Source organism: Frieseomelitta varia, unplaced genomic scaffold (assembly GCF_011392965.1).
Source record: "Frieseomelitta varia isolate USP_RPSP 00005682 unplaced genomic scaffold, Fvar_1.2 scaffold_920, whole genome shotgun sequence".
Classification (NCBI taxonomy): Eukaryota; Metazoa; Arthropoda; class Insecta; order Hymenoptera; family Apidae; genus Frieseomelitta; species Frieseomelitta varia.
Window position 1 is genome coordinate 247,609 of NW_025110724.1, and position 25,165 is coordinate 272,773.

Below are 25,165 nucleotides of genomic sequence, written 5' to 3' on the forward strand. Positions count from 1 at the left end.
ACATGATTAATAATGAATTGATTCTTAAATTTTAAAATTGTTCATCACGTTTTTCACTTGTAAAAAAAAACTTTGCTAAATACAAACGTACAAATACCCCGTAAATATGTGTATATGTGCGAAATACGTGCGTCCATGTATGAACACATAAACTGGTGGCGGTTGCTAACGGGGTGGCCTAGCCTTCTTCCCTTTCTCTTTTTTTTCTGTCTGACAGTGAAGCGGTCGCGCACCCGGGAGAACAACACCACGCCAGAAGGGTACCAACCCTGAAGGGTTACCGATCGTGACCGACGCGACGAAGGTTCGCTGGTTTTTTCGATTAAACGCAACTTTCTTTCTTTCTTTTTTCTTTTTTTTTTTCTTTTCCTTCTTCTCCACTGTGTCTATGTATAATATGTGTCCGTTTGTTTCCGTGGTCTCTTTTCTTTTTCAACTGTGTCTCGTATTCTCCTTCCTCCTGCGTGGAATGCTTCTCTCTCTCTATCTATTTGTCTGTCTTGCTTCTTTCTGTCTGGGCATGCTCGTGCGCTTGTCTGCCTGTCTCTTGCAGCATATGTCCTCGCGGTCTACGTATACTCGCGACACGAACGCAATATTTTAAGGTTGACGTTTTATCTCTTGATTGGAACGTCTCTTGGCGAGGCTCGTGATTTATTCGCGGTTAGTCGCCGTTTGCTTCTTGCTCCGCCGATGACGGTATCGGAGGATTTTTGCCCGGCATGCCGAATGGAACTGTCTTAATCGAGATGTCAAGATCTGTACGTGGAATTAGACGTGGAATGAAGATTCCAGGGGAATTAGTCAGTTAATGGACTGCGGATTTTGGGGGAATCTAAAGATACAGAAATGAGCAAAGAACAGTGTTCATATCATGTTGTTAATTAGCGATAGTATTTATTGAGTATTTGGGAGATATTACAATGAACATCGTATGTACATTCTGTACATTTTTAGAAATTTGTAAATTTTTTACGCTTGTAAATACCTAAAAATACATAAAAATACGGTTCTGTACATTTGCAAATTTTCTATATATATTTGTAAATACATAAACATCCTCAGCTCAGTTTGCAACTCTTAATTAATTAAGTACAGACCTTAACATCTCTTAGATATCTAAAGATATTTTGCATGCATTTTGAATACATCAACGTAATGATATATCTTTCAGCAGCTGTCCTCTCTCAACAATTTACGTTCGATCGATGATGATCGAATTATCACATGTCTCGTATTAAAGGCCTATATTTTCAAGTCTAAAGTTAACAAGAAATTCATAATAATTAATTCACGAGAGGAAGCGTTATTTTGACACTTATCATCTTGTGATTTAGGTCACAGAAGTAACGCCAGTATTTATACAAAGCTTAGGCAAAATGTTCGACTACCGTTACACCTACACTCTTGTGACGCAAGTTTCATTGGATTACAGAGAAATTAAAGAAGCCAAGTGCCTTTATCTCGAACGAATTTTTTTGTCTTGACAAATGCACCTCTTGTCTTTGAACGGTGAATTCACATCGAAAAACGACCTTTAATCATTTAATAGGTCTGCTCGAAGCAAAGGAGAATGTTACTGTTAATTATTTTTTCTGAGAATAATCAAGAGTAAGAATGGTCAGAATGTTGATGTAAGACACGAGGAGTTTCAATTTAATTATCATTACATTATAGGTACTTCTAGTGAGAAATATCAATCAGTTCTAGTGAGAAATATATCAGTGATGCAAATTATTATTAATCTCAACAGTTACACTTTTGGAGATTTAATTATTTTTTAAGAAAATAAATTTTTATTTTATTCAACCTAATTACTAATTTAACTCAACTACTGAATGTTTATTGTCAATAATCAGCTGGGAATTTCACAGAGCAAACATTGCACAGAACGCAATACGCAAGGTACACGGTGTTTTCTGGAATATTTTCTACCTAGATTTTAAATTATATTCACGGTTCATTTATAATTCAATAAATTATACACACAACAGTTTGAATATGTTGTCATCTCACGTCTGGCATTACTCACACGAATGAATACTTTACATCCGAGTAATTAAATTCGTTCGAAGGACAGGATAAATTAAGATAAACGACAGAAGAGTGACGCGGTCTTTTAATTTACACGCACGTGTATACTCCGAGTGTGTATACGTAACGAATTCTTATTTCTGTGGCTTCTTTTGATCGCCGTTGAACGATTACATACGTTGCACGCGCTTCTGTCACGCATTTGGATAAAGGGAAAGTGATAAATCAGTGGAATGTTGAATAATTCAAACCGGCGCGCTTGACAAAGATGTTTTCAGTGACGCGTTCGATTTACACAGGCAGAGACCGATGTTAAAGCACGCTCACCCGCTTGAATTTTCTCTGCGACGAGTAAATAATTAAGCAGATCTTTCAGAATCAATTCATTTTAAATATCGCTTGCCAAAGTTAAACTGGAAAATTATTTACGAACATGTGAAAATACCAAACCATCTCAGTATTTACAGATGACGGATCACAGATGGAAATATTTATACATAAAAATTGACAGAAACATAATATGCAGAAAACGAGCTAAATACTCGTTATGATATTTAATGGATGAAATAAATCTTTACGTAAGTTCGATCGCTTTAGTTATACGGATAGAAACATCAAACTGTATCAAACATTCGCGATCGAATAGTTATCACAGACGACGAACTATAAGTAACTCGTGATTTTGCGAAGTAATTGGAATTCGATTCTGCTTGGCTCGAAATTTGCTAATCGAAACGTTTCTCTCTCGTAGCTCACGCTACGTTCTCCGAAAAGGTTATCGCCCATAAATAAAGCCAGTTAGAATTTAATTATCAGTTCGGGAAGTAATTAACACGAAGTCTGAAATTAATCGGGACGCGGACGCTATCTTCGAGTAAAATTCGCCTTCAAACTCGCCGCAACGTCCTCGTTCTCCATCGCGATCTCCTTTCCCAACCATTCATTATTCTCTTTCGCGACGACTACACCATAAGGATCAATCAGAACTCGCTGTATCAGCGCCGGCTCCGTAATATATTCTCTCAGGTTCGCCTACGATGTCAATTACCTAATTCACAAGCGGAATTATCTTGCGAAATGATTAGGAACTGAAACTGATAGTTACGCCATCGTTTGAGTGCTTGGAATGATCGAAAATAATCTAAGTTTCTATAATTTTGTGAATTTAATATCGTTATATGTGAAAGGCGTATAACGAATTGAGGATGCATTCGTTTTTTGACATACTGTAATATATTATCTTCTTTGAGTCAATGTATGAATAAATTATAATTATACTTTACTATTGATTGTAAGATTATCTGTAATATTTTAATATATTCTGAACACTCAAACACTTAACCTTTTGCGCTAGTATGACGTGCCACGCACGTCGAGAATTTTCTGTCCCAAAATTGCAATATTTTCTCAGTTTAGTATATTTAAGTATAACTCAGGCAAAACAAATAATAAATTTATTATTACTTCTCAACAATTTCTATCCAGTGATATTATACTGACGAATTCAAAAAGAAAGCGACGAATTGTTGTATACGGTTTGGTCACTCGTTATGGTCCGCAATCAGTTGCCGCCGCAAGTGGTTAAAGCGTGTTGCATTCAAAATTAAAATTTCATATATAGGGTGTATGAAAAGTTTCTTGAAAATTTAAATTTTTCGATATAAATGTCATGTTTTAAGGTGAAACTGACCTTGAAAAGTCCTTGAAAAGAAGTACGAGAAAAACATGCATAAAAATTTACAATTATTCAAAACACACGTACAAACATATATGATTATTCGCGAAATATATTTGTAAAACAGTCTAAAATCGAGCAGAACTCCGAGAGTGAAACGCGGCTTTCAAATTCTCTGGAAACAAGAAACGTGGAAAATGAACGATACGAGCGCACTGTGTATCGAACTAATTTCCACGATCTCATTAGACGGTATTAAACGTTGCCAAAGAACGTAAAATATCGAAACGCTTTCACTCCAAGCATACGTACGTCGCTCGTGCAACGATCAATCGAGTTACTATCGATCTACGCGGTACCGTGTCGTCACACACTCGCGCACAGGCATGTATGCACGTACATACGTATGCACAAGCGTATAAAAGACGCGGCGAGCAAGTAATTTCGTTGGTATCGATCCTCCTTCTCTTGTCGCGATAAATATTTGCTAAGTAGTTGGGATGGAGTGCGGCCGTGGACCGATACACACGATAAACATGGTTCGACGGCTTCTCGTTAATAACGTGATCACGGAGCTGCGTCCTGGTGCTGCCGAGCGCGTGCGGCACGCGCGTCACGCCAAATAAATCGGAACTGCGCGACGCAACCTCGCGTGTTTGCCAGACAGTCGAACCGCGAGCGATATTCGCCCGATGGGAGATTAAACTTGAGAGTCACGGAAATCGGCCAGTTCGATGGATCGAACGATCGAAGGATCCACCTGTCAAGTTCGCGTTGTGTGATAATGGTTGAAGAGTCAAAGAGATTCTTTGAGAACAGAAATTTTAGGTTCTGTTATGATTCTGTCTGATTCGGGTGTATTGAATTTTTGGTTAGAAGCAATTTTTTTCTGAAAGCATATAAATTGCATATGGTGAAACAAATTTCTGCTTAGATCCCTTTTCCTTAATTATTAAAACTGTTATTGTATCTTTATTGAGATGGTTTTGGTGGAGTAAAGACAGTCTAGAACAGTTTATGTCGAAACTCGTGCGTCGCGATCAGTAGAGTAGACTGACATTAGTCAGACATCGAACAAATACAGCAGACAGTACAGAGAATGGAATGTAGTTTTTTTTATTATTATCCAAAAAGAAATAAGGATACAGATATGTGAATCAATATTAAATATCAATGTCAACTAAACCATTTATTATCCAGTAGGAAATATAAGGAATGTGGGTGCAATTTGATCAAGTCAGTCTAGTTTGATTGTAACTTTCTTCCATGGATTTTAGTTGAAATAATTCAAATCTCTGAAAGCGCACTTGTAAATACAGAAAATTTCCATGAGAAAATTTTTACACTGATAGTTCTAGTATTATAGTAATACGTATTCGTCGATGCAAGTTAATTGAAAAATTTTACTTCAGTTTTTTATACTACTATTTCTATTATTTCTATTTTATCGTACATTTTAAACGTACAAGTTTTTTTCGAGATTCTATAGGAGATTTATTGAATGCATCGTTTCGAATGTATACTTTCAGATGTGTCATCATTAGCATTGTTTTTGTAGTTGGGTCGTCGCATTGATAATTGTATCGCGACCTTTCGTTTCTCTCTTCGATTGGTTCCCATGTTATTTCACCGTGCTATCGCGGATGGGATCGATCGACTTCCGTAAACGAATTTCCAATTTCGTGTTTGGAATGCATTGAGAATCGAAGAAGTGAAAGCAGCGTCTGTTGATCAATCCGATTGGTTACGCAGGAAATGATTACTTTTCGAGGACGGTCTCCGTTTGAGGTTTTTATTGAGTTTTTAGAGAAATAATACTTTTATAGAATTATGCTTTTCACGGTTTTATTTTTATACGGGGGTTTTTCTTCGCAGATTTTTAAAAAATACCACTGTCATGGAACTTGCGAATTTTTTGTCTCTGATTGATAAACGAAGAGTTTCCGTTTCTTAAAGTATCTACATAAGTGTAACGTTTTAGCTTTATATTTAGATTTTTTTTAAGTCAAAATATTGCAAAATGCAAGAATTTCAAGATCTTTAATTGCTTTTACCTATTTTCCGATCGTTCAGGGTAAATGTAACTTCGATTATATCATTATGTGATTTTAGTTGTTTTTCATCGGATAATAAAAGGAAATAAATTTTTAAAATTCACAGAATAACTGTGGATATATGATGAAACCGTGTATAACCCTTGATAAAATTTGAAATATATTTAGAGCGACATTTCAGCAATAAAAATCGGCAGCTTGGAGTTTGAAGACCATTCGATTCACACGCGGCGGACGCGAGCCATAATTTTCCAAACGCATTAACCACCATTCATGATTATATATGCAAGTGCAAGCCGTTCTAATTTCATTCTGTTAACTACGGGTTCGCATCACGTTAATAGCAAATACCACCCACACTAACACTGTGAATCAATATTTGCTTGATCAATCATTGTCCGAACGGTCAAAACTTGTCGGATTTTTTAAATATTTTAACGTTAGATCTCACAATTAGCTTAGCATGAAAATTAAATTTACTTAGAATGTGATTCGAGATGAAACGTTCGAAGTAGAAAGTTATTAATAATTATTCATACAAATAATAATTAGTACTGAAAAGAATTTCTTCACCTGTAAGCAGTTTAATTGCTTAATTTTGAAAAATCTCTAAGAAAATGTCGTTTTCTATATTCTTTGCTATTAAGAAAGAAAGTAAAGAGATTTTTGTGAACTGCAACATTCATCTTCAATACACGAGTGATTTTAATGTTCTCATCCAGATCACTTTTACAGACAATTTCTGCAGATTGACGAAATTTGTTTAAAATTTCTCTGATATAATTTCAATTTACTATCGTTATGGTCATAATAACAAATATATTTGCGTGCGTTAAATGGACGTGTAATTATTTTTACGATCTTGGTAGTTTAGCGTGCGGTTATCAGAGACACGTAGGTATCATTAATAGCCAGCCATTTGTTTTATTAAGCGCTTGTGTCATGCAAGCTACTTCAAACAAACCTGCGAGATAGGATCGTCGATAAAAGCCTACGAGGCAGAATCTTCGACAAACCCTGGAATATTTTCGACTAACGATGTAAATAATGGCGCAAAATGTTACCCTTAATTGCTACTTTTATCGCATGCAAAGTTATCTTGGAATGAGTTCATTTTGTGTAATTTGTACAGCACGATAATTTTAATATATTGAACCGACGAACATTTCGTGTAAAAATTTCTTTTAAAAAAAAAAGAAAATTTTAGTTACTCTTAAAGATATAGAATTTTTTATTCATTTGTTTCATACTGAAAATATTGGAATGCTAAGATACTAAAATGTTCTAATTTTTTATCATTCTTCCAATTTAAATGTTCATAAATCACGAAAGTAGCAGTGAAACAGAGAATTATAGGAAGGCTGAAAAATTGTTTAAGTATACAAAAGTACGTTGTATTTTAAGTAGGAAAAATTACTCGCATGAGCATGAAATATTTGATCATTGTATTTAATATATATATACATGTAGAAATATTAGAAGACGCTAGAACAGGAAGAAAATGATAGAATCACTGAAACTTTTTTTAAACATTGTAATATTTTTCGTATAGAAACATTATAAAAGATATTATCCTAGTATCGTAGTACCGAAAATGAAGCCATAAATCAATTGCAATATGAAACTTTCGAATATTCTAAACTAACAATATACGATTTTAATTTAAAAGATCAAAAACTCTAAGTGTTCTTTAAGAAATTGCAATACACGAAATGTTCGGAAATTCGAAACTGCCTGCACCTAGATTTCGACTAATCTCTCTTCAACATCAGCCCGATTTAAATTTAAATGTCAATTGCACGTATAATCCACAGTGCGTAGAACGCTGAAGAACGGCCTCTCGGAAGAGGAGAAGAAACACATCGCCACCTACATCAAGGGCTACTGACTGTGATAAAACGCGAAAACCCTGTAGCTCGTCCGCGAGACGGAAGAATGGACAATAGCACGATCATCGGACGTTGATCACCAGGCCAGGACATTGCGATTTCACGAAACCACGACGAAACTCAGAGGAAATACAAAACCATCCCTGGAGGAATCGCACGCACCAAGGTTACACGTTAAAAGAATTTTATATATATGTATATATATATATATATATACATATACATTTCGATCGAATTTTCTGTACGCGCGTTGGCAGAAAGTTATCGTTTTTATCAAATTCATCGCCGAAGATGAAACTCGAGGCCTTCTAATTTTATTTTCTCACCGTGCTGTCTAACCTGTCGTTCGTGCTTGCCGAATTCAGATCAGATGGTACATTTGAGCGGATTGCATGAATCTGAATGTGTGAAGTTACAGGCAATAAATTTCGTAGACTTGATCAAATATTCTGATCAATATTTAGTGAGGTCAGATTTGGTTAATTTAATGGGTATTTGAGTGTGTCGAGGGGTGAAAGATGATACGTAAAAATAGGAGATTCTCTGTCAGAGATCGTAATGCGAAACGAATCTGATAGTTCTTTGAATGAAAAATTGATATTGAAAAGAAAGTTTAACGTAGGAATAGGAGTTTAAATAGACGTATAAAGGGGATATAAATCGGAAGAAGTTTTCCAGTTAATCTTCGATAAAGATTAGTCGTCCGGTAAAGGACTAATTTTTATACAAATTCTGTATCGAATCTGTATGAATCGAGATTGATCCGACTTTGCATACGAATATTTGCATCCCGAGAAAATTTTTAATCACAGAACCTATAATAAAAGCGTGGCTTAAATTCTCTGCTCGTCTATACTGGAAATGTTAATCTTAATGCGTGAATTATTCTTGACGTATTTTTGATAAGATATACACATACTAATATACAAAATATTTTGAGACGTTAAGGACCAATAAATAAGTAACAAAGTGAAATATGCACGATGAAAAGTAAGTAACGTAAAAAACGTTTCAAGTAATATCAACACCAAATGCCAGTAGAAAGAAGTAATAAATAAAAGAGCTTAGGATAGATTTCAACAAATTTCTAAAAATTGATTAATGAAATAAGTAAGTTTCCGAGCGATTAGATGGATAATCACGTAGATTAAATGCCGAGAGATATTTTTACGCATTTGTATTTATGCACTGTTTGTCAAAAATGATCGATGAAAGCGCAAGGGAAAAGGAAACAGGTTGGGACGATCAGTCAGGCTCGTATTGCTGTTGGCTTGCAACCAACGAAGACGACGTGCTTTACAGGTCAGCGTTTCGCGTATCAAACAAATGCGACAACTTCTGAAACTTACTTTCTCTGTCTTCTTCTTATCAAAAGGAAGACCGGTGGGGGGGGGGGGGGGGGAGGAAAGAAGAAATAGCGGGTGAGAGAGTGAAAAAATAGAGAGGAAAGTTTTCAGATGCATTTCTTTCGCGATGACAGTTTCTCAGGAATAAATGCTCGTATGCAAAGAGGGGGGCTGAGCATTTCTCTCGAAGCAATTCACTTTTGCAACATGCATGGGACGAGAGGATTATTGAAATACCCGCTGGAAGGCTTCTCTCCAGTTTGAGCAGATACTCGAGAAGTTCGAACGACAGCCATGAAAAATAGGACAATCTTATCGAGACGTGCCTCAAACGACTTTTGATCCGTCGATGAAGAACTTTGAATTCTCTCTCTTTCTTAAAGAAAAGGTCTGAAAGAGAAGTTTTCAAACGAAATTGAATAAACCAACCGAACGGTACGAAATCGTGTTTTTCGTACACTTTCTTTCTTTCTTTCTTTTTTTTTTTTGCTTTTTTTCGACGACAAGGAAGGAGAAAATAGAAAACAGACTACAAGCGTTCATAGAATACGAGAGATAGCGATTTTGTTTCTGCCGATATCTTAGGTAGTGAATTTTGAAATACCTAGACGACCGAGAGAGACTTTGTGTGATTTGTTTCGAACGGCGAGAGGAGCAACTTAATTAATTTAATCATCACTTTATTATCGCGCTGCGAGGCGTCATTACTGTAATTTTCTTTTTTCTGCGAAACTGATTCTTGAAATAAAATTGAGAGCAGCAGTAGTTGGTTGTCCTGTCAATTCACCGTTTTCCCACTTCTTTCTTTTTTTTCCCATTCAATTCCCGAGATCTAGTCTCGACTGACGTTGACATTGAATTACAGACGATCCGCGAGGAAGTGAAATTATCTCGCTTTCCGAACACTTTGTATCGATTTGCATTTTACTCTTGATAAATTCGAGGGTCCAGAGCGGGAATTTTTTGAGAGAAGGGACGAGGGAATGATTGGAGCTGCGTGCGAATCGAACAAACACAAACTTTTTATAACAAACTGTGCTCAAGACACACGATTTATTATTAACCTTCATCCAACTTTAACAACATACAATATAATGTAGTAATAAAAACGTATCAGTTAAAAGTGTAATAATGATAGAGGCGTCGATCACGGAAGAAAAAAGATCGCCGTTGCTTCGCGACCGCCATTCCATCTCCACCACGCAACATCCTCGAGGTTGTCTCGCGGCTTCTGACTCTATCGAATTCCTTTTCTCCACCAGAGTCCTGGATTGCCTGTCTCTCGCGTAAAATTCGTGGCTGAGAATGCCGGCGGGGCTTATCGATGCTCGTGAAAAAGGGGCAACTGTGCGCGCGTGTACACTCTCGCCCAAAAATTTCGAGCGTGTCAGAATTTCAGAAGAAATATTCACTCGCGATGTTGCATTATATTTAAAAATTATTTCACCAAAACGTATCAAAACACACATTAATTGACGATAGTTCAAAAATCAAAGAGTTATTAACTCTAACGTCCTACCTTCTCAAGAAATAATGTCGAAAGAATCTTGGTTTTATTCAACGAGTAAAGGATGGTCCCAAAACTTTTTCAGCAGGAGTGTACGTACGTGTACGGATACATATGTACGAGTGTGTAATTACGTGTGTGAAAACGGCGAAAAATGCAGGGGGAAGGGGGGAGGGGGGTTGGATCAAAAAAGAAGAAGCTTCTCGAGAGAGGGATAGAACAGTTTCGCGTGTGATTCTTAGCACCGTTACGTCGATGCGCTTAATTAATACGCTAACATCTATTAGTCGTGTAGAAAAAACACATTTTCTCTCAGTTGCTCTCATGTTCTCTCTGTTTCGCATGAAATCATCATTCCTCTCTTTCTCTCTCTCTCTCTCTCTCTTTCTCTCTCTCCCCTTTGTCTCTCTTTCTATCTATATTTTGTATAATTATATTACGTTAGAACAGCCTCGCTTCGTGCCAAGAATTTGATCGCTCGACCAGTCATGTTTTCCTTCAACATGGCCCAATCACTACTCGCGAGCGTGAAACGTAAATTCGCGGTTTACATCGTCGGGAACGCGCCCTTGGAAACTGGGCCTCCGATCAGAAATGCGGCAGAGTATCTCGAAACTATTTCCTCGGACTACACCTCTAGTCTAGTTCCTTCTTTTCCCTCCTCCTCTTTTTCTTCTTCTTCTTCTTCTTCTTCTTCTTCTCCATTCTTACACACCCGCGTAATTATATTGGATCAATAGATTATTTCGAGCGGAGCGTTCGTCGAAAGCCTTCCGTCCTCGGGGAAACATGTTCGTCGACAGACGGGGGATAAACGTCTCGAGAGCACACTCGAAGACACAGTCGATACATCCCAAGAGGTAGTTCTTCCTTTCTCTCTCTCTCTCTTTATACCGATTCTTCTAAGAACCTCATTTCGTTCGAAAGAACGCGCGACATGCCAAGCGCAGCTTTACCATTAATTCCCTCCGATCTCTCCAATTGCACGAGTAAGCCAGCACAGACTCACGATCTTCGAGCTTCTTGAAGGAACCTTGGTAAGAGACTGTATAACTGAATCTCACCTCCCACCGATTTTGATACTCTATCGGTCCATTTCTCCGTCGAGTTCACCAAAAGGATCCAACAACCTCTCGGACGCTTCGATCGATCGCACGACTGGCCCAGTGTCCTTCTTTCACGAGAGAAAATCCCCTAGCGAAGAAGAGATCCATCCGCGATGTTTCGTTTTCGTTCTTTTTGTTTTTTTTTTTTTTTTTTTTTTTTTTTTTTTTTCTCTCTGGTTTGTTCTATCCTCGAGCTTGAAAAAGTATTCGTGCGCACCGCGCGGCTGACGCGTCGAAAGGCGTTGTTGATGTTCGCGTTTGAACACAGTCCAACAAACGGGGACAAACGATCGACACGACACCGGCTAAGGACTGCCATAAAGTTCCAATCTGTGTTCAATGGTGTTCCTGGTGGGCTGGACAGGACTCGAGGAGACGATTCCGCGCGGATGTGAACACGTGGTGGCGCGAGACACGACGCCGTCGGCGACGCGGTGCTCGGAGACGCGGCGACGCGGCACGAAGGCTTCAGAGTTCGTCGTGCTTCGGCCCGCTGAACTCGTCGTGCGAGATGAAACCGTTCTTGTCCTTGTCCTCATGCTGGAAGATCTCCTCGACCAGTTTGTCGTGGTCGGCCAGCATCTTCTTCACCTCCTCGTTGTCGCCGGCGCCGCCCTGCTCCGCCTCGATCATCTGCTTCCTCAGGTACTCGCTCACCTGCACGGACGAACACACAGCGTGTTAAGTTCGACAACTTCGGCCAATTAGACCTCTGTTCGTTTTTAGTTGCGGAGGGTGTTTGTTAAGTGAAATGACTGTTCGAAGCTTTAAATCCGTAATTGGTGTTTCGGTAACAATTTAGGTTTAAGTTATCTAATTTTAAAATTTTCAATCTTTTTATCATTCGTTTCTACTGGTATTCATTTTTTGAAAGATATTTGTTAAGCGAAATGATTGTTCGAAGCTTTAAATTCGTAATTGGCGTTATTGGGCTGTAATAATTTCGTAATAGGTTCAATCTTTTCATTCGTTTCTGTTAATTTTCACTTTTGCAAAGTGTTTGTTAAATGAAATGATTGCTCGAAGTTTCTTTTAAAATTCGTAATTACTAGACTGTAATAATTTAGAATTAAATTATTTAATTGTAAATTTATATACCTGTATATTTTTGACTATTAATTTTTATCATTGGTGACTTTTTTAGTCACTTTCATTATTCATTGACATGTACCAAATGTAATACAAAAAGAAAAAAGAAAAGTAGGAAAGGGAAATTCGTCGATCGTCAAAGGGATTTACCGGTTCCCAGATTCGAAGCTTCGCAACAGCGTGTTTCAAGCTGTCTTAAACATATAAATTCGGCGAGCGTGCGTGTCTCTGTTTACTTAAAAATTCTCTCCTTCTACAATAAGCCGAGAGGGATGAAAAATGCTCCGAACTATGTCTCTAAATGTACTTTCGACGCAATATATTCACAGCTAAAACGCTGTCAGTCGCACAATATTTTAAAATGATTAAAATGTATCTCTCTCTCTATACGTGAGAGAATGAAATACGAACAAAAAAGAAAAAAGAAAAAAGACAGCAAAGGATTAGTCACTCACGTTTGTCACGCGTTGAAAAGAGTGAACGGGAGGGGAAAAAAAAGATATAACGTTACGAGTTTTACGTCCCTTTCCCTGAACACAATGCGGGCACATGTTAATCCTTTGCACTTGCATGCCAGAGATAAAGCTTGTAGCAAGCGATGCCTGTGATTGGCCCAACGCTTTGATCCGTACAAATTTTATGAGACGAAGCAGAACCGTCGAAACAATTTTTTTCTATCAAACAGCATATATTTTCGAGCAACGAGAAGAGATTCGTTAATCCTCGACCATCGCGCTTTTTCAATAATAGAACGAATTCTTCCCCCGAATTGCACGCAATCTCTTTAATTTTTAATTTCCCAGGGTCTTTGGTTTCGTTATCCGCAAATGGAATTATGTAATCAATATCGAGAGAGCAACACCGTTGTAATTTTTCGCGCTGTGATACTTTTCTTGAATTCTACTTTGGCAGGATAGTTCTTAGATTCAAAGAAAGTCCTTTAGCTGGGTTCGCGAGAATATGAACAATCTAATGGGAAATGCGAGAAGAATTTAAAATTTACGTTGCTTGTGCAAGCTTGGACGTTAAAGGATTAATTTATATGTTACATGTTACGTAAATTTATATTTATGTTAGAACCATCACCGCGGACGACCCTTAGAAGAAAAAATGAAAGAGATCTTGCCATTGCTCTCACCTCCTCGCGGGACAATTGGTTGTCGTGGTCGCTGTCGATCTCTTTGAACACGTTCGCGGTTGGCGGCGAGTCGCTGATATTGATCAGCTCAACTTCGAATAACAAAGTAGCACCTGCAATCAGAAATAACATAATTCTGTTAAAATTTCATCGTACGATTTGATCTATTGAAGCTTCGTCATTCCAACGGATATCCGAATATTTTTTGATTATTTAACTGCCCGTTAAATATTTAAATACCCGTAATAATTCGTACCAGGTTACTACAATCTTGAACATTTAATTTCACTTTGCATTTTTACTCTTTCCAAGTGGTGATAAAATGAAACGAAATGGAAACATTCCAAAGTCCAAATTATTACTGTCTTCGATGCCCAATGGATACCACTTAGGGGTGAATATTTGAACAACTAGGTAGCCATTTTGTTTCCGCGTTAATACAACCAGCAACCGAGACGAGCATTTCTAATACAACCAGCAACCGAGACCAGACATTTCTTCGCAACGTTGAACAGTCTCAGCCGCTCTTAAATAAAACCGAGACTTGGACTATTTTCCGAGACTCGAGGTCCATAAATTCCCTTCGATACGACGCTGCACTCAGAGAGAGGTCCTTTTCCTTCGAGCCTATACAGAGCGAGGAGAGGACCGTGCTAATAAAATATTTCACGATACTGCCGGGAGAGAGTAACAGCCCTCGTTGTCGAACACGTTCCAAGAAGTTTCCACTCAGACTTGCAAACGCCTCGTTGGCAGACGGTAGCATCCGTTTTTCGAGGGGACACCGGAGTATCCTCGGCGAAATTCACGTTCGCGCGATGCCGAGGATTCTTTTTTGGCTAATGTCGTTTAAACGTCCTCGAGGTATGAAATCAAGATAGAAATCGAGGGAAGGAGAACGCGACGAAGAAAAGGAGGTGGAGGAGGAGAAGACGAGATTTCTTTCAATCAGCCGCGTTGATTTTCCATTATGTTTCGCTGATCCTGTCGAACTACCGGCCCGACCGCATTGATTGACCGAAACCCAATAAAAATCCAATACGTCTCTGTCAATGCTGACGAAAGACGATTGCCGTGGCTTTTCTATTATTTGCTCGTCTGCCGATCTACACCGCCACGTGGATGAAAAAACCTGACTCGCGTCGTCTCTTTTCTTCGTGCATGACGGTCATCTTATCGCTGACGTTTAGTATTAATGGCAGTTAATCTCGTTGAAACGAGAGATGTCGAGAACGTCAGGTTGAATCAGGAATTATTGGATTGAATGGAAGAAATTGTCTAGAAATTACGAGAGCGATGAATACAAATGGTTGAACAAATTTCTACGAATTGGTCATTTTTACCATTTTGGTAATTTTGATCTAATGTACATATCTCTCGATCATAGTATTCTTTTTATGTAAATGTTTTATGTACAGTTTCATGGAAATTTTTGGAGAGGATTTCAAGTGAATGAAAAAAACACGCCAATCCTTACCATGATGCAACACGTGCATCATTGGTTTTTCTTAAAAAAAAAAAAAAAAGGAAGAATTAAATTGCAGCGTACAATCGTTTCGTTTAACAAATAAAATCGAGAAGAATTTGTTTCGAATTCAATGAAATTGACAAAACTACGAGCATTGACGAAAATCTATCTATAAATCGTCCAAAAAATAAGTATAGAATTTATCAAAGACCGTTATGAATAATAATCCCACAACACAACTGACCACGGAAAACAATATACTCGACACTGTCAATAAACTCTTGGAAACGAAATTCTCGTTAAAAAAAAAATAGATAGCAAATCTATCGATCCTTTCACCTTGATTAATACTCGTGCGCCTGCTTTCTCGTACCGCATATCGTGTAATTATTTAGAATAAATACGTACGTCGCGAAATTGACAAGCTGTCAATTGCTTTTTCATCGGTTTAATACAACGTGAGGAATTTTTGACGCCAGTTCGCGGAGCACAATGCATCATTAACGGCCACAGATATACAATCAACCCTCGGAGCTTCTATTATTCACTCGTTTTTGCCTGATACTCTGATCAACGTGTCGCGTGCGTCGATAATTTCCCTTCCAGGTAAAACGAGAGAGGTTCCGCAAGAAAATTTCCGGTTGCAATTACTACTTCGTCAACGTATCGTGGGTAAACGCGTAAAGAAATCCTCCGTGATGATTATACTAAATTTTATTTAGTAAAAACTGATCGAGAAATCAGACGACTAGCGGAACTGTACTCTCAGTTTCCTGATTAACTGCGTAGTTCCTGATAACATTCGTTCGCCACTGAATAAGTATCGAGCCGATCGATAAGTGCTCCCTTCAAACATGATTTTCGGCCGCGTATATTTCTTTCTTTCTTTCCTCTTTTCCGCAAGTATCTCTTCGCTCGTCGAGTTTTACGTTATCAATCTCCGTCGTAAATCATCTCCGTGGTGTATCGATCGGCCTAGATACCGAGGAACATTAAGCCACTTATACTTCATTCGGTGTAACTGATAAGCGACCGAGAGGGTAGTATTTGAGGGTAGTCTTCGAAATCCGAATTTCATCTGTGTTCGTGTCCGACGATTTATCGCGAGGAATTTCCTTATCCTAAAGAGATAATATAACGAGAAATACGTTTAGGGAAATTGGTAGTATTATTAGAAATGTAAAAAAGAAAAAAGGAAATCGAGTGTAGGATATAGGATATGGAATTGTGTCGCGCGAGATGTGGGAAAAGGCATATGGAAAATGTGTTTTATAGAGTGAAGGGGATGGGACGAGGAGTATGGGATTGGTAATATGAGATACAGGATATTAGATAGGATATATGAAATATCGTACGCGGGATGGAAACGTTGCTAGTGAAAATTAGGACAAAAGACATTCGTCGACAAACGAACTGTATATGACAATATAAAGTAAAAATTGAGTACTTGTAATATATCCAAATATCAAAAAAGGTACCTATACTATTTATGGAATAAAGTGTCCGTCACTTCACTTATAAATTAAATTATTTACGGCTATATAGCACTTTCACTCGCTGGCCATTTAATCGTTATATCTCAATAAATAATTTATTACTTACTGAAGCGTCTTATGAGTTATCGTTTACGACATCGTCTCGTGTAACGCGATCGTGCACTAAAACCGGTAGTTAAGAAGGAAAAATGAGTTCGTTATGAGTAACGTGTGTTCAATTATCGGAGCGCTGCGACGATACTCTGCGAGATCAATTTCATCTTGACTCACGTCCAAACTGTTACACAAAAATTCCGAATTTCAGTATTGTTAAAATAATCTTAACTCGAGGTTAACCTTCTGGCAAACCCTCGTATAAAACGAGGATCATAAACAATATCGTAGACTGTCGAATGTCACATGTGTCGATGGCAGTATTACTTACGAAATGAACTTTAACAGTTTTGTGAGTTGAGCAACGTTAATCCTAAAGACTCAGCTTTCAAGGTTGGATCTCGACGCCTCGAGAAGAAGACTCGAGCTTTATTGGAGCACAAGCTTTACGTTGGACGACGGTGTACTTTTATCGGCGCCGATATGATCGGTCATGCGGCGAATTTTCGCGAAATTCAATGAACAACGGGCGCACGGCACGTTCGCGTGCAACGGCGCATATTTCGTATTAATTATGGACGGTTCTATCGTGATTAAACCGTAGCCTAATGAAATATACCGCTTAATTATTCACTACTTAAACTGACTGTAATTAATACAGCAGACAATGTGTCTCGTCTAGTGGAAAACCTCGTTGAAATTTAGTATTTAACGACCGGGCCGGTTGATCAGCTGAAATTAATGATTAACGAAAATGACGAATTAAAATTTGAGCGAGCGCGCGACGAGGAATGCGAATTACATGGAATATTGTTTCTTTTTTTTTCTTTCAAACATTAAATTTTAATATTGTGAGGAATTTTCGCAAAAATATCGAGATCGCGTTATTGAGACTCTGGTAAAATTTAATTAACAGGGAAAGGAATGCATATTTATTATTAATATTATTTATGCTGATTTTCTGCGTTTAAAATTTTAAAAGCACAAAACCGCACAGAATATCTAAGACATAGTGCTTTTTATGGGTTCTACCTTTTTCATTGTATTCTCAAAAAAATATGAAAATTCGTATTTACTTGAAATTACAATGAAGTAATATCAGAGAATCCACACTACAAGGATAAACGATGTTGTTATGATGAAAATTACTTTCGAAAGTAGTCGTTGCACTCTTATTAAATACAAAACACAAAACAGAAATTACTCGCAGAATACTTCACGAAATGCAAGTAGTGTCAATGTAGATTTTATTTACAGAAATTCCACGTGTGCCCGAATAAAATCTTGTTCACAGAAATTTCACGTTTCACCCTCCACAAATCCTAATTTACCACAGAAAGAGAAAGAAGAGGAAAACGTTCGAATGGGGGACAATTGTTCCTACGAACCTCTCTCAATTTCTTCAGCGTAACAACGATAAACGCTGGAGAAGTTTCTTTTCCTCGCAACACCGACGACAGATGGAATCAAATTCCTTTTGCACGCAATTTCCTCCCTCTTGTTCTCTGACCCCTTCTTCTTCTTCTTCTTCTTCTTCTTCTTCTTCTTCTTCTTTCTCTTCTCTTTCGCCCCACGGCGTTTCTCGCGCCGAGAGAAAACGATTTTCCTCTTCCGGATCCAGGAAATCTGAGACCACCCTCTTTCGAACAATACTATTGCGACAAAACTATTTTCGTTTGTGGCTATCAGCCCTCTATCCTCCCCTCCCCCCACTACATCAAACCGGAAGTCCTCGTGCACGAGTTAACGTTGCGCCGTAACCGAAATAACCGGAGTAACGGAAAAAGTTAATCATCCCATTGTTCTCCGTCTCGCGCGTGGAAAAGGAACTGGGTGGTGGAGAAGGAGGGGAGAAGGGCGAGAAAGGAGGAGCGATTTCGAATTAATCTGTATTTAAACGCGGACAATGGCAAGCGACTGTTCGCTTTAAATTGCTCAACATTTTTATCGCGGCGCAGAAAAGAAGGGGGAAGGGGGTAATAGTTGCGATAGAATTGTTCTCCGGTGCGTGGTCAAATTTATGAGGACTCGTTATTATCCTGTTTGGAGGATGAAATGGAATTACGGATCTGTGGAAGGCGTTCGGGTGTTAAAGTTAGGTATCCCCCATTGAATGATATAATACATATATTCTCACACGTTGGGATATATTTTGTGAAAGAATTATTCAATTCGGAATGTTTAAGCTCTGTTTTATAATTGTTAGGAAGAAATTTATCATTGTTATATTTCTTTCATCTCACGATAATATCTTCCGCGTATATTTAGTTTATAATTAGCGTCAGAGTAGAATGAATAAATTTATTCGTACTTCTTTCTAGTGTTTAAATCTTGCTGTATGAATGTACAATGTATTCAACAATGAGTTCATACAGTTGATATTAAAGGGGATGATGCTTACTGAAATTAATCAGTAACAACGAATGAAATTTATTTAAACCGAAGAAAAGTTTTCAATTTTTGTATCGATTCTGTTTCTAATTTACGTTCAGATCGTGTAAAGTGTAATCTCGAATTTCAAGGCATAGCTGAAAAGATCTCAACTTCTAAATGATATTTCACTTCGAGCAGAATTTTCAAAAAATACACATTTCCAATTAAGTGAACGACAGGTTCACATTGATCAAGAGGTTTCAAACAATCATGGAAGATTTATTAATATTTAACATAAACCTGAAAAAAGAAAGAAGGTCAAATCATTCAAAATTTATTTCCAACAAAAACTCGCAATCAAAGGTCTTCTCAATAAAATAAATCGTAATAGTGAATGTATTAATTAACTATCCCCAACTATTTAACATAAACCTGAAAAAAAGAAAGATCAAATCATTCAAAATTTATTTCCAACAAAAATCAAAGGTCTTCTCAATAAGATAAAAAGTCTCAAATCGTAATCGTGAATGTATTAATTAACTGTCCCCAAGTCTAGTCGCGATAATCAGTCCTTCCCCCTTTCTCTTTTCACGAAAGATAATCATTATCGAACCGTACTGGAGACACACTGAGAAGAAACACGTTAGCAAAGCTAACTCGCGAACGAAGTGACTTTAAAGAGGTTCAAACAATATAGTCCTGGCTCTCGCCCCGCCGCAACGTAAATGTCGCGCAAATATTTTTCACAAAGGAGACGAGCGAGCCCACGTTGGCCGGCCGAAGAAGTTAATTAACCATAAAACGCATAAACCGCAGTTACCTCTCTCCCCGCGCCCGCGCTGCAAAGCCCTCGAACGTTGTAACTTCTCGTTACACGTTCTTCCGCAACAAAGAGCCACAGACGGCAGTCTGACTGCGGGGAGAAACCGTGAAAAATCTGCCTGGCAAACGAACGACGGAGTACAATGCTCGTCGTTCTCAATTCTCCGTCGCGAGAAATTGAAAACGGTCATTCGTCGTTGGATGAGATCAAAGTTTTTAATGTTCCTGGTAGTTTAAACGTTAGGATTGTTTTTATTTTAAATAATGGCCAAGGATCGATCGATGGACAATGTGCTGAATTCTTCAGGAATTTCGAACGAATTTCTGAACTCAGATTGCAATTCTCGAACCGGTTTTAGCAGCACAGCGAGACAAGGTACTAAATTTTCCAAGAGTTTCCAAAGATTCTTAAGACGTCAATTTTCGAACCGAAGAATGAATTCATCGTTAGTCTAATACGTGACGTTCAAGTTGCTGAAATATTTAACTTCGACACACTTAATACAACTAATACACAGAAACATGAAACCAATTATCTTAATAATTAAAAGCCTGCGAGAAAATCTCAAGTAAAGATACCGATCCATTTGTGGTAGAAAGTTATGGCAAAACACATTTAATGAACGAGCAGGAACCGAGGAAAGTAATACCCCTAATAACTTCCTTTCCTCTTCGTTCTCTTCCTTTCCTCTCCCCCTTGTTCTCCCAATGTGAGCTGGAATTTTAATTCCACCAAATCTAGAAGTTAAGAATTCGCGAGAGAGTAACCAGATCAATGACAAGACGCGTGCAAGCTTGTCTTCAAATGCAAGGTGGTCGAGCATCTTTTGTAAAAGTAATTGAAACAGAAAATTCATTATATCTTATAAACGAAGACGGATAGGACATATATTTATATGACTTTTTTTCATTATTTGTAGGCGTACAATCAGCTCCCGAAGTGGGTCCCACAAGTTACGAAACACCCTGTATATGCATACATTCGGGGCTAACTTTCGATTTATCTAACCCGAGAGCGTTCCCAGAGATTAAAAAATAGAGAGAGAGAGAGAGAGAGGCAGAGAAGTGGAGAGAAAGAAAAAAATGAGCGAACGAGAGTTGATCCAGCCAGGCCAGTCCGGGATGGCTAGTGCTCGATTTAATGGTTGACGCTTTATTGGATTTCCGTGCAATTGCATTTTTTAGTCCGATTTCGTTACTAACGATCCCCCTTTGTATCGATTCGTCCGTTGGTCCCGTTCGTTTGCCACGGAGAATCGATGGAACGCCCCACGGATAATTCGAGGAGCGTTGAGCATTAAACTGGAAACTTCTCGCCGTTGAAACCGTCGCAATTTCCCGCTCTTTATGCTCCTTGTTGACAATTCGTCTAACGCGAATTCTTAAACGACGGGATTGCCGCAATTCACTCGAGCTTTCGACACGTTTTATTTTATCTATCGCCGATTGGAGGAAAGCAAGCCCCATCTCGAAAGGCGAAAGTTTTCTTCTGATTCTTTAACGATAATTGTCGCTGGTGCAGTTTTAACTTGGGTGTTCCAGGTAAAGTACCCTGGAAAATTTTCGAGATGTAACAACGGAGGATGTTAATCTGCATTTGTGAATTTTAATTATGGAGTTCAATTGAATTGGAAGAATATGTGGAAAAAAATTAGAGTTTTTCATTGGGCAGTAATTTTTAATTAATATTTAAAATATTTCATTACTGATGACCAACAAATTGAATAGTCTATCGATATTTATACAGATAATAAATCTATCGTACTTCATAAAATGTTAGAATTATTCGCCTTCCTGAATATTCGAAAACTATATCGGTTCTACTAGCTGCAATATTCATGTTTGTTTTAAAATTTCGTGTCATTCGTGTGATGTTCAGTTATAAATTATTAATAGTTATATCACTCGGTATTGTGTGTTATTTAAGTTTGAGGTACTTTAGAAATTCACGATTGAACTGGTACCATTGGGCCATTGGGAATTTATAATTAGATTAGTTGATCTCGGAATTTTTAATTTCATGGAATTTTCTTACTAATTTCTACCATGAAGAATATAAAGTATAAAATAAAATTAAATTAAATTTTAACAATTCACTGTCAATTGTCATAGTCATCTATCACTTGAGAGTTACAAAGAATAGCAAACGTTATTAATTTAGAGTTGAATTATTAACTGCTAATAAACGTGCAATAATATAATCAATGTAAATTCTATTTCCTTACATGCAATTTCCAAAGCCTCGAAATTACAACTTTTTGTTAAAATACGATCCTCTATTAGTATCACGCATAAATTTGACGTACGCGGCCAAAAGGAAAGATTATCATGAAATATACATTTCGTTCGTTAAAGCGCCATACAAAAATTTAAATACTCAATTTCGCGAGTAATTAATATTTCCTTTTACGATTATTATTATTATCAAACATAAGTAATGTTGAAACGGTTGAAAACATTTAATTTGGTCTTTTAGTTAAGGCGAAATTGTACCGAAACGAGGAGATGTTTATTTTAAATGTGAAAAGACAGCAGTATTTTCACCACAGAATCATGCCTTCCGCAGTTTCATTTATTTCTAACAAATTAACCGTTAATAGCTTAAATTTCCACGTGTATGAATTTCTTAATTATCAATTTTTGTTCATTTAAATTGCTGTTCAATGAACGGAGAAAATGAATTTCTCGAAAATGAGAAATCGTGGCGAATTTATATTCGACGTTTGTAGGTATTTGCACAATAACTCGCAAATGTATTCGAACAATCGAAAACATTAATATTATATATGTGGTGTATAAAATATTTTTAAACTTCACACACAGTAATGAGATTGGACCATCATGAACATATTGACAAAATTGAAAATACGTGTAAAATATTTAAAAGTCAAACATCCATTGCATTAACCTATCCAGCACTAAAGGTAATGATTTTTCAAATTATAGGTACAAATAATAAGTATACAATTACACATTTTACATTTAGAGATTAAATTGAAAATTGCAATTTTCGTCTACACTTTTATATCGGTTTCGACTTTTACCATCATCACAGCTCGAACCTGTCTCGTTGCAGGGCCAATGAAAATTTCAAAATATTTCGCAAAATTCGCCTGTAACATTCTTGTAATAAAATAAAAGAGACCCGCCATGGAACTTTCCTGATTTCGCTGGTATCGCGGTGTTATTTTATTCGTACACGCGTATCCCTTTCTGGTAGATATCGGACAGCCATTAAAACGATTGTTTATCGTGGCTTTCGAGAAAAAGTAATTTCTATCGGACAGAACAGAAAATAATAAGAAAACTTCAGACGCAGCGAAAGAACGTCAGCCGGGGGAACAATCTTACCTCCAGGAATTACGTTTCCGGCTCCTTTCTCCCCGTATCCGAGTTCCGGCGGTATGGTCAACTTCCTTTTTTCGCCCACGCACATATCCACCAATCCCTGGTCCCAGCCTTTAATAACTTGGCCAACTCCCAGCTGGAATGTGAACGGCTGATCTCTGTCCAAACTGTAACAGACAATAAACGGGGCTACGTTTTAAATACTGTTTCGCGATAGAACGCGGACAATTTCTACCTCGAGAAGTCGTGGCCGGACGTGCGCGTTCATCTTCGTTTCGTAATTTTCTACCGATGATTCATCGTACGGTGAGGTTTTCAAGTCGATACGCGAGCTTCTTGAAAGCCAAATCGATTCAAACTCAGAAATTTTGTCAGAAATTTTTTGATTTACTAAGCAGTTACTTAATGCACTTGACGCTTGATCTCTAAGAGAAGAAAAGTACAACTGATATATTTTCGTAAGTTTATTTATCTCCGTTAATTTGCAAACTCGTAAGCAAAAGAAACTATCGACTTTTTTTCTCTACTTTCTAATTTGAATTTTAATTGTTACATTCAAATTTGATAAGAGCGCGGAAATTACGAATTATTAATTAAATTATCTACTGGAAAACTATTTTTTTTATAATTGAAGAATTGTAGAAGTTTAGATATACTATAATAGTTTATCTAAAAACAAAGATCTCGACAGATAATTCTACAAAGTTTCAAAATTACGACACTTTCGGAAATTAATTTAAACTTAACCTTAATTTAAACTAAATTAAACCTTATTACTTTTACCTTTTAAACTAAACCTTATTTTCTGAAAGAAAAAAAAAAAAAAAAACAAATTCACTCTAAATCGATCTAGTAAATCATAATTTTGTGATGAGAACGCATTTAATAAAAATAAGCAAATATCTGAATATTTAGGATAAATATCAGGATAGAGTTTAGTCTGAATATTTAGGACAAATTAATTTTTATCTCCCAACTATCTATCCTCCTAATATGCTAATTACAGTTTAGCCTGATACTCCCATTCTGTAAACATCAGAATGCAATCTCGTGCATGACGTAGACCAAAGATGTTTCGTTTCGCTAAAAACAAGGATTGTGGTCTGGCTGTTCCGTTGAACATCAGCCACTCTCCTCGACAAGATGTTACAGCCATGCACGTGGTCTCAAAGGACGTCCAACCGATCTTCGTCATCCCTTGGAATAGACCAGCTACAGGGCGATTAATCTCCCTAGGAGAGGAAGGAGGAACCAGGGAAGATCGATCACGTCAATTTACACGATTCATCGAAATGGACAAAAGTCATATTTATTGTAAATTTTCAGGAAATCCAGTAACTCGACGGAATTATTTATTGGTAAACGGCGAATTTTTATAGACGCAACCAATCAAACTGAGATTGAAAATTGAAATAAATACTCTATCTTGTGCATCGTGCGAGTTCTCTACACTATCGAATGTTTGAATTTCATTAAGATTCATTAAGATTCGCAGTCTAGTTATTATTTTTCCTTTATACTTCGATTCGAGAATATTGAAATGTTCTTTTTCAAATATACACCAGGTATTAAGTGTCGTTTAAAATTTTTTCTATTATTCTCGATTCTTCGAAAAAGAATTTACTTAGCAAACGGTGATTACGCATTCAGAAATAATAATAGTTGAAATTGGATTCACGTTGGTTTTTACGGGGTGGATACGACTTAAATTGTTCGTAGTAACGTTG

General features: G+C 37.3%; 2 protein-coding genes across 6 annotated transcripts in view; one reads left to right on the forward strand and one right to left on the reverse strand.

Annotated features, from left to right (window-relative positions):
• The window catches only part of LOC122537593 (FH1/FH2 domain-containing protein 3), a 199,687-nt gene extending 190,667 nt beyond the window's left edge, over positions 1-9,020 (forward strand). For 3 of the 4 annotated variants that reach the window (XM_043670869.1, XM_043670868.1, XM_043670872.1), the window contains exon 18: positions 7,578-9,020. In XM_043670869.1, the coding sequence (XP_043526804.1) occupies positions 7,578-7,651 (74 nt within the window). In that variant the 3' untranslated portion in view covers positions 7,652-9,020. Of the gene's footprint in view, positions 1-217; positions 305-7,577 lie in introns of all 4 variants that reach the window. The other variant, XM_043670871.1, reaches the window with a different exon arrangement.
• A 437-nt stretch (positions 9,021-9,457) lies between these two features.
• The window catches only part of LOC122537602 (peptidyl-prolyl cis-trans isomerase FKBP14-like), a 41,571-nt gene continuing 25,863 nt past the window's right edge, over positions 9,458-25,165 (reverse strand). The window contains exons 3-5 of one of the 2 annotated variants that reach the window (XM_043670887.1): positions 23,442-23,605; positions 13,839-13,951; positions 9,458-12,268 (exon numbers count right to left, since the gene is read on the reverse strand). In XM_043670887.1, the coding sequence (XP_043526822.1) occupies positions 12,080-12,268; positions 13,839-13,951; positions 23,442-23,605 (466 nt within the window). In that variant the 3' untranslated portion in view covers positions 9,458-12,079. Of the gene's footprint in view, positions 12,269-13,826; positions 13,952-23,441; positions 23,606-25,165 lie in introns of both variants that reach the window. The other variant, XM_043670886.1, reaches the window with a different exon arrangement.